This window comes from Alosa alosa, chromosome 6 (genome assembly GCF_017589495.1).
Source record: "Alosa alosa isolate M-15738 ecotype Scorff River chromosome 6, AALO_Geno_1.1, whole genome shotgun sequence".
NCBI classification, from domain to species: domain Eukaryota; kingdom Metazoa; phylum Chordata; class Actinopteri; order Clupeiformes; family Clupeidae; genus Alosa; species Alosa alosa.
Window position 1 is genome coordinate 3,754,889 of NC_063194.1, and position 10,240 is coordinate 3,765,128.

The window sequence follows — 10,240 nt, forward strand, 5'->3', positions numbered from 1 at the left end:
CCGAGGCACGTACTGCATTCCTGCCTGGCTTAATGGTTCAGTTGTAGGCATACGGATGGCGTCTTGCTCCAGGTCCCCCTCTGCGTAACTTTCCCCAGCAGTGGGGATGATGGAGGAGTGGGCGAGCCTAATAGGCTATGGCACTCATATAAAGCCGCGCTGCTCCCCATGGGCTTCTGACTCAGATGATTGTGTGCAGATTTCTGTGGTGTGCTGAGTGTCCCTGCTAAGCCTCATCCTGAAAGGCAGACACTAGGGATCCGGGGCCTGTGTGTGTGTGTGTGTGTGTGTGTGGGGGAGGGGGGAGTAGGATGTGCGAATAATATGTGTGTGTGTGTATGTGTGTATAAATATGTGTGTGTGCCTGTGTGTGTTTGTCTGTGTGTGTGTGTGTGTTTTATGTACTGTATTTGTGCATGTACTTGTGTGTATGTGTGTATGAATAGTTGTGCGTTTGTGTTCCCGGACCTCGTGAATGGAGTCTCTGGCACTGTTTGCAGGATAATCTGCCATAATCCCTGAGAGTGCCATCTATCTGACCACAGCGTCGCAGGGGACAGTGGAGGAAAACCACACCACCCACCCGACCAGCTTAAAATCGCCTAGCCAAGGCCTTCTTCCACCAAGACTGTTCAGTGGGCTTCCACTGGACAGCTCTGCCGCACTCTTCCAAGAGTTCCCTTGTGCCGGGGCCAGTGTCTTAGTCTCACCCAGGGTCCCACGCAGGACAGGGCACAGTGCCCAGGTGGCACCCTCCTAGGCCTGGTCACTCATCTGAGAGCGGATGTGAGGGATTAAGTGTGCACGCGGAGGGGACTGTGCCAACCTGCCTGCCTGGCGCTCTGCCTGTGTGGGGGGCTGGTGGCTGGAGCTGGTGGCTGGAGGGCAGCGTTGAGTGCTGTGGGCATCGTGGGTGCTGGATGTGGCAAGGCTGTGGCAGGGCTGCACAGTAGGGGTTGGGCAGTAGGATTATAGATGGACGCTCCAGACGGACCCCTTGGTCCATTTAAGAGAGGGGAATTCAAGCCGCAGCATCAAAACCTCAGACACAATTTTTTTGTTTTTTGTTTTTTTTACAGCATTTGTGTGGAAATCTGCTCTCTCTTTCTCAAGCTCTCTCGCGCTCTCTCTCTCAAGCTCTTCTCCCTTGTTCCCTCCCTCTCTCTCTCCTCCTCCTGCCTCCTCCTTTTCCTCCTCTCTGTCTGTTTGTCTGTCTGTTTCTCTCTCTCTCTCTCTGTCTCTCTCTTCATTGCCCCTCCACAGCCAGCAGCACCCCCACGCATAGCAATCAGCCAGGTGGTAAATGCCCAGACGAAATGAGCTGCTTACAGGAGAGAGCTGGATGAGGGAGAGGAAAAGAGAAGGAGAGAGAGGGACAAAAATAAAGATAGAGAGGGATGGAGAGAAATGGAACGGAGGATGTATAGGCAGAGGAGTTAAAGGTGTAGAGAGACAGTTTGAGAGGAGAGCTGCAAAACACTGGGGAACGACAGGAGAAGATATAGAGAGCCAGAGGAATAAAGACAGGCAGGTAGACAGAGATGGAACAAGTGATAGAGAACTAGAAACTGGATGAGAGAAAGAGAGGTATAGAAATAGAGAAATGAAGAACCAATGATTAAAGAAGAGACAGGGAGAGGATGCAGCAGAGAGGATAAGAAAGAACCAGAGACAGGAAGAGAGAAACATATAGAAAAGCAATGATGCAACAAGAGAGATATGTACATAGATTTGGGGAGAAAAGGAGATGTAGAGAGAAGAGAAGATGTAGAGAGAGGGGAGGAGGAGAGGAGAGGAGATGTAGAGAGAGGGGAGGAGGAGAGGAGAGGAGATGTAGAGAGAGGGGAGGAGGAGAGGAGAGGAGATGTAGAGAGAGGGGAGGAGGAGAGGAGATATATATAGAGAGAGAGGAGAGGAGATGTAGAGAGAGAGAGAGAAAGAGAGAGAGGGAGGAGGGGAGATGTAGAGAGAGAGAGAGGAGGAGAGGAGATGTAGAGAGAGAGGAGGAGGAGGAGAGGAGGAGAGGAGATATATATAGAGAGGAGAGGAGATGTAGAGAGAGGAAGAGAGGAGACAGAGAAAGGGAGGAGGTGATGAGATGTAGAGAGAGAGAGGAAGAGAGGAGATATAGAGAGAGAGAGAAAGAGAGAGAGGAGGAGATGTAGAGAGAGAGAAGAGAAGATGTAGAGAGAGGGGAGGAGGACAGGAGATATATAGAGAGAGGAGGAGGAGATGTAGAGAGAGAAAGAGAGAGAGGAGGAGGGAGATGTAGAGAGAGAGGAGAGGGAGGAGAGGAGATGTAGAGAGAGAGGAAGAGAGGAGATGGGAGAGAGAGAAAAATATGAGATGTAGAGAGAGAGAGGAGAGGAGGAGAGGAGATGTAGAGAGAGAGGAGGAGGAGGAGAGATGTAGAGAGAGAGAGGAAGAGAGGAGATATAGAGAGAGAGAGAGAAAGAGAGAGAGGGAGGAGGGGAGATGTAGAGAGAAGAGAAGATGTAGAGAGAGGGGAGGAGGACAGGAGATATATATAGAGAGAGGAGAGGAGATGTAGAGAGAGAGAGAGAAAGAGAGAGAGGGAGGAGGGGAGATGTAGAGAGAGAGGGAGAGGGAGGAGAGGAGATGTAGAGAGAGAGGAAGAGAGGAGATGGGAGAGAGAGAAAAATATGAGATGTAGAGAGAGAGAGAGGAGAGAGAGAGAGAGAGAAGAGAGGGGAGGAGGTGATGAGATGTAGAGAGAGAGAGGAAGAGAGGAGATATAGAGAGAGAGAGAAAGAGAGAGAGGGAGGAGGGGAGATGTAGAGAGAAGAGAAGATGTAGAGAGAGGGGAGGAGGACAGGAGATATATATAGAGAGAGGAGAGGAGATGTAGAGAGAGAGAGAGAAAGAGAGAGAGGGAGGAGGGGAGATGTAGAGAGAGAGAGGAAGAGAGGAGATGGGAGAGAGAGAAAAATATGAGATGTAGAGAGAGAGAGAGGAAGAGAGGAGACAGAGAAAGGGAGGAGGTGATGAGATGTAGAGAGAGAGAGGAAGAGAGGAGATATAGAGAGAGAGAGAGAAAGAGAGAGGAGGAGGGGAGATGTAGAGAGGAGAGGAGATGTAGAGAGAGGGGAGGAGGAGAGGAGATATATATAGAGAGAGAGAAGAGGAGATGTAGAGAGAGAGAAAGAGAGAGAGGAGGAGGGGAGATGTAGAGAGAGGAGAGGAGGAGAGGAGATGTGAGAGAGGAAGAGAGAGATGGGAGAGAGAGAAAAATATGAGATGTAGAGAGAGAGAGAGAGAGGAGACAGAGAAAGGGAGGAGGTGATGAGATGTAGAGAGAGAGAGGAAGAGAGGAGATATAGAGAGAGAGAGAGAAAGAGAGAGAGGGAGGAGGGGAGATGTAGAGAGAAGAGAAGATGTAGAGAGAGGGGAGGAGGACAGGAGATATATATAGAGAGAGGAGGAGATGTAGAGAGAGAGAGAGAAAGAGAGAGAGGGAGGAGGGGAGATGTAGAGAGAGAGGGAGAGGGAGGAGAGGAGATGTAGAGAGAGAGGAAGAGAGGAGATGGGAGAGAGAGAAAAATATGAGATGTAGAGAGAGAGAGAGGAAGAGAGGAGACAGAGAAAGGGAGGAGGTGATGAGATGTAGAGAGAGAGAGGAAGAGAGGAGATAGAGAGAGAGAGAGAAAGAGAGAGAGGGAGGAGGGGAGATGTAGAGAGAAGAGAAGATGTAGAGAGAGGGAGGAGGACAGGAGATATATATAGAGAGAGAGGAGAGGAGATGTAGAGAGAGAGAGAGAAAGAGAGAGAGGGAGGAGGGGAGATGTAGAGAGAGAGGGAGAGGGAGGAGGAGATGTAGAGAGAGAGAGAGGAAGAGAGAGAGGGAGATGGGAGAGAAAAATATGAGATGTAGCAGAGAGAGGAAAGAGAGAGGAGGGAGACAGAGAGAAAGGGAGGAGGTGATGAGATGTAGAGAGAGAGAGGAAGAGAGGAGATATAGAGAGAGAGGGAGGAGGAGAGGAGATGGGAGAGAGCACGTGGAAATGAGCATCTGCGCTTGCCAGCCACGGAAGCGGGGGCAGGAAATAACTGTCAGTCTGTATTCAGACTGCAGCTCCGGCTGGAGGGGGGAGGAGGGGGGTGGAGGAGAGCTTAATCATGAACTTGTGGGGAGAGGGGACACTTTTTTTACAGGGGCCCTTTCTCTCTTTCCCGCATGCTGTGAGTCTTTCTCTTTCCCCCGGTCTCTCCATATTTTCCTCCTCCTTCCCTATCTCTTCCTCTCTCTACTCTCTCTATCTCTCCCTTCACCTCCCTCTCTCTCCATCTTTCTCTCCCACCCCTCTCTCTCCCTCTCTCTTCTCTCTCTCCCTTCACCTCCCTCTCTCTCTCTCCATCTCTCTGTCTCTTTTCCATTATCTCTCTATCTTCATTTCTCCCCCCCCTCTCTCTCTGCTGCTGCTCTCAGAATGAGCTGTTCCACTTGATGACTGAGAGTGGTGCTGGCTGGGCTGATAGAGTGATAGAGAGGCAGGCCATGACAGCACTGCTGCTGGCTGCAGCCTGCTGGGGAATCAGGGATCCGTCAGGGCTGATGGGAGCCCATCTGGCCCTCCAAGACCAGGGGGACTGCAGCAGGCCCAGTGTGTTAATGGGCAGTGACCAGTCGGAGAGGTCAGCAGGAGGGGACTCGCTCCTGGTCAATAAATCCTCTGCACCCTTATACGGTTCCTTATAGACCGTTGACTTTAATAAATCCAATGAATCCAATCAAGCCATTGACTCAGACTTCAAAGGCCTTTAAAACCCTGGGTATTAATGGAACATAATCAAATTCATTGCTTTTGCTGTATGAGCGGTGTGTGTGTGTGTGTGTGTGTGTGTGTGTGTGTGTGTGTGTGTGTGTGTGTGTGTGTGTGTGCGTGCGTGCGTGCGCGCGTTTCCGTTGGTGTGTGTGTGTGTGTGTATCTGTGTGTGTGCATGTGTGTCTGTCTGGGAGGATTGGTCAAGTTATATAAATAAAAAAGCACAAGTAAAATTGTTACAGTGATGAATGGTGTATGCATCGTAACCAAGGAGATCTTTGAGGAGTTTTAATATCAACAAACGGCCAAAAGTTCACTGTTTGTAGATACAGATGTCTTTAAATTTGTTTGTGTTCATACTGTATACCATGTGTGTGTGTGTGTGTGTGTGTGTGTGTGTGTGTGTGTGTGTGTGTGTGTGTGTGTGTGTGTGTGCATGTCTGCATGCATGTCTGTCTGTGTGCTTATAATATGCCATGCATTTCATTGTGCTTGTGTGTTTCATTGTGCTGTGCTCATATTGTCTTTCTCACTCATGCAATGTACTCTAATGTAATCTAATCTGAATCACAAACTGTATACTCAAATTGTCTTTAAAGAGGCAGGTGCTCCACTTAGTGCCCCTCCCCACCGCCCCACGCCACTGTCCACTCCTCCCCACCTCTCCATGCCACTGTCCACTCCTCCCCACCTCTCCATGCCACTGTCCACTCCTCCCCACCGCCCCATGCCACTGTCCACTCCTCCCCACCTCTCCATGCCACTGTCCACAGCTCCGACCTTCTGCACACGGCTTCATACCCGCACTGCCCCCCGCCCTCTCGCTCCCTAGCGTCTCGGGTCTCAACCTCAATACTCCCCCTCTCATATCTGCCTTTCATCCACCACTTATTCATCCGCTCTTCAATTAGAGACGGCTTTATGCTTTCTCACCACGACCACCACCACTGAGAGGCCTGGAATTGTAAGGCACAATGACCTGCGTTCAAAAGCTCTTGCATACTGACCAAACCCCTGTGCTGGTCAGGGGAGTGTAGGGGGATGGGGGGGGGGTGGTGGTGATTGCCTGTAAGCCAGTACCCACGCCTTGTTTGATGCCCGCAGGATAGAATAGGCAGTCCTATTACCGTGCAAAGCTAAAAGTAGATGCCACATTAAGTTAATTGATGGTGCATGTTGCCGCTACACACAATAGATAATTGATACTCCGGCTCAGCTTACGCAATGGGTTGTGTTGTTGTGTGATGTGGTGCTGTGTTACATATCTCATTGAGGGGAAGCCATCGTAGCACAGTGTCTGTTTTTGTAAGTGTGTGTGTGTGTGTGTGTGTGTATTGTGCAGTAGTTTGAGACCGTTATGATTCATTTAATGATAGCATGGCAGAGCAGTGGGTCTGCTCAGGTGGCCCTCAGTAATGTCATGGGTCGGTGCTTCAGCTCCTGCTCGTTAGGTGCAGTTTGCAGACAGCACCTCTCCAAGATTTGGCATTTACTTCTGGAGTGATGGAGTGGATACAGGATGCACTTAACCAGACCAAACAATGGTGTGTATGTATGTGTGTGTGTGTGTGTGTGCTTGTATTTGCAGTAGATGAATAAGTATATAAGTATATATACTCTTTTGATCCTGTGAGGGAAATGTGAGGGAATGTGTGTGTGTGTGTGTGTGTGTGTGTGTGTGTGTGTGTGTGTGTGTGTGCTTGTATTTGCAGTAGATGAATGTGTGTGTGTGTGTGTGTGTGTGTGTGTGTGAGAAAGGGAAAGAGAGCTACCTCATTTGTGTGTGTGTATTTGTGTTTATATTGTAGGTGATTGTTAGGGTTGTGTATCTGAGAGAGAGTTGTGTGTGTGTCTGTGTGTGTGTGTGTGTGTGTGTTTTCCACCAGGTTGTGAGGGTTCTGATGTGAGGGTGTCATCCCGACGCCTGAGCCCCCCCAGAGACAGCTCTGATCATCAGCTCATTGTCCCTCCTGCTTCCCTACAGGGGCTCTGTTATCGCTCCAGCAAAAGAGTGAGCAGTCACGTATCCTGTAATCAGCCTGTGCTTTCGTGTGTGTGTGTGTGTGTGCGCGCACATGTGTGCAATAGTCTGTGTGTGTGTGTGTGTGTGTGTGTGTGCAATAGACTCTCTGTGTGTGTGTGTGTGTGCATGTTTGCAATAGACTGTGTGTGTGTGTGTGTATGTGTACGTGTGCAATAGACTGTGTGTGTGTGTGTGTGTGTTTGGGGCTGTGGAGGAAAGACTGTGTGTGCGTATTGGTATGTATGTGAGCATGTCTGTGTGCGTTTGTGCATGTGTGTGTGCATTTGTGTTGCATCCAAGAGAGTGTGTGTGTCTGAATGTCTGGCTGTGTGTGTGTGTGTGTGTGTGTGTGTGTGTGTGTGTGTGTGTGTGTGTGTGTGTGTATGTGTATGTGTATGTGTGTGTGTGTGTGTGTGTGTGTGTGTGTGTGGTGCTTGTCCCCTGCTAAGTCTAAGTCTGTTTTTCTTCATTAATTATTTATGCAAAATAATTGCCTCGTTTCGAGGTGCATTAGTAAAGTGTGTTTAAAAAAAAAAAAAAAGTATTTATTTATTTTCCATTGCGCTATATCAGCCATGCAAATTAAATCTGTCTCTCCGCATTTGTATTTTTAAAAAGCCCCCAAAAATCTTCTGAAGCCTGCCAGCTGTGTCTCACAGCACATCTCTCCTCCTCCTCGCTGTGAGATAGTGAGTCCTGGCGCTGTGGCGTTTTGTCGCCTCGGAGTGTGTGCACAGAGAGAGAGAGAAAGAAAGAGAGAGAGAGAGAGAGAGAGGGGGTCTTCACTGCCCCATAAGCAAGCGAGAGGCTGAGTACACCAGCGTGCATTCTGCTCTGCCTTTCTTCTAGGCTGAGTCACTCTCACAGACACAAATTACAAGGAAAGAGGCAGAGAATCTGGGAAGAGACAGAACAGTGACAAAGAGAGAGATAGAGAGATGGAGAAAGGGGGGGATGGAGAGAGGGGAGAGAGAAAGAGAGAGAGTATAACAGGGAAAGGATAGGGAGAAAAGACTGGTTGACATGGCATCTTATTCCCATTGTTTGTTGCTCTGTGCAGTCTTTGAGCTGCTGGTTGCTGCGGGGTGTTGCCTGCAATTTATGCAGCAGCTTTCTTTTCGCCCCCTTCAAAATGACTCTCTCTCTCTCTCTCTTCTTCTCTTTCCCTCTCTTACTTCCTCTGTCTCTCTTGTCTTCTCCCTCTTACCCTCTCCTTCTCTCTCTGGTTGTCCAGATATGCTGCATGTACACACATACAGTACAAACAAAATACAGTCCGACATGTACACACACACACCACACAAAGTGAGTTGAAATGCGTTCCTCATAATAACAAAACCATTATTTTGAAGCATGAGATCAGAATGACAGATAAGTTGCATGGTCAGCATGTTTAGGCTATATTTATGGTCAGTTATGATGCACTGTTATGCCCACTGCCCTCCGCAGGAATTGTTTTTGGGCAAACACGAACTGTTTGGCCATGAAACACGGCGTGCTTCAGGCGCTCAGGAAATATAAACATTTAGATAGGAGGTGAGTCACTCCGTCCCTCCACTCCTCTTTCCAATTTCCATGCTCTACCTCTCTCCTCTCTTTCACCCTCTTTTTCTCTGCACTCGCTCGCCCGCCTGCTCCGATTCTCTGCATTCTTACCCATATTGCGCAACCGCCTTTGGTCTTTTGCTCGAGTCGATCAGTCTTCCTGTTGCCACGAGAGGAGCTCTGTCAGTACTTAGATAAGAGGGGGATAGAGAGCCAGGGATAGAGAGAAGGAGAGAGAGGGAAAGCTGCAGAGAAAGAGAGAGACAGAGGGAGAGAAGAACTTGACTGTTGAAGAACTTTATATGTGTGACACCAAAAGTTGTGTGGAAACCAAGACACGGGAGACTTGAGTCTGCAAGAGAGCGAGCCCGCGCGAGAGAGGAACTTGCGTATTGCAGAGGAAAACCGTAAACAACTTTTTTCTTCCGTAAGAAGACCAGAAAAAGGACCTGCTCAGAAGCAAAGAACAGTAAGAGAAAGAAGCACGCTGAAAACAAGAAAGAGAGAGAGAGGGAGAGGGGGAGGGGGAGAGAGAGCCATGCCTAAGGGTTCACAGTTGACTGTCCAAAAGTTGTGAACAGAAACACAGAAACAGACTTGTGTGTACGTGAGGCTCTGAGGAAAAGGAGAAGCTGCTGGTTGTGGGACGTCCCTGTGTGTTTATATGTGTGTGTTTGTGTGTAGTCAAAGACGGCCTCTATACACACACACACACATGCAGGACACACACACATACCCATGACACACACACACACAGCCAGATACTCCCCTGCCAGCCTTTACAAGAGCAACGGACAAACACAGCACCAAACTGCCGTGGGAGCTGCATGGTCACGATCTAAACGATGATAAGAACTCGTCTGTCGCAGAGACGTCAAAGAACCAGTGGCACACTCTGGCTGCAGGATTAAGGGCCAGTTGAGGAGGAGACCTCGGGGCTGGAGGGACCAGAGCGGGAGGTGTGGATAGGGACCAGGGCGACTGCTTAAAGGACCGCTGCTGTCTGGGACAGGAAGACACAGGCACTGGGGAGGTGGGACACAGGAGATTTCCTCAGTGGAGGCCCCGACGGAAGGCCCGAGTGACGGCAGAGCGAGCGTTTCACTAAAAGTGCTGGAGTGGGTGAAAAGCTCACGGTGCGAAAGGCGATACAAACTAAGTTGACAGGAGACCACTTACCCCAGACAGACTCTCTCTCTCACACGCACAGCCTGTCTGCGCTGTGATGGCACAGAAGAAACTGATGTGGCAGATTGGAGCGGAGGAGGGTGAGGCTGACGACCTCGTGTCCGGGGAATTTGCCCCGTCCTCACCGGTCAGCTCCCCGCCGATCTCTGAACCAGGTCGCAGCAGCTGTGGGAATGCCCTCTTCAGACGCATGAGGCTCAACCGCAGCATTCAGGAGCGCAGACGCTCTCTCCACCGGGGTTTCAGGTACAGCGCCCTCCACACCCATTGGCACCCTCTGTTTTTCGCTTTAGGGTGCATCATTTTTTCTCACAATAAATTTGGATTTTTTTTATTGTTGTATTCATTGTTGGACTCAGATAAATCACCAAAATATGATTTCTATAGCTCTTTTCACTCAACTTTACCAGGGCTTCCAATAAATGTGAAAAGTGCTATGTATATGCTGCAGACCAGCGGTGTCCCCAGGAGGTTCCACATGTTGGTGTGTTAAAGTAGAGTCTCTGTACATATGTTTTATTTCATTAAACATGGCACTTAAAAATGTGTTTTCTTGTTTTGAACTCACGAATCGTGAAACTATCAGGATTGCTCCGTGTGTTGCAGGCTGATAAAGAGGTGCCTGTGTAGGTTTTTGCTGCTGATAAGGGCTTTAACGAGGCGAGAATGCGCTAAAACGTACAGGCCGCAACAGGAAACC

General features: G+C 49.3%; 1 protein-coding gene across 1 annotated transcript in view; it reads left to right on the plus strand.

Annotated features, from left to right (window-relative positions):
• Positions 1–8,301: 8,301 nt before the first annotated feature.
• pde4a (phosphodiesterase 4A, cAMP-specific) overlaps positions 8,302–10,240 on the plus strand; it is a 24,064-nt gene continuing 22,125 nt past the window's right edge. Inside the window, exon 1 of the mRNA XM_048244875.1 lies at positions 8,302–9,786. Within this exon, the coding sequence (XP_048100832.1) occupies positions 9,578–9,786 (209 nt within the window). The 5' untranslated portion in view covers positions 8,302–9,577. The remainder of the gene's footprint in view (positions 9,787–10,240) is intronic.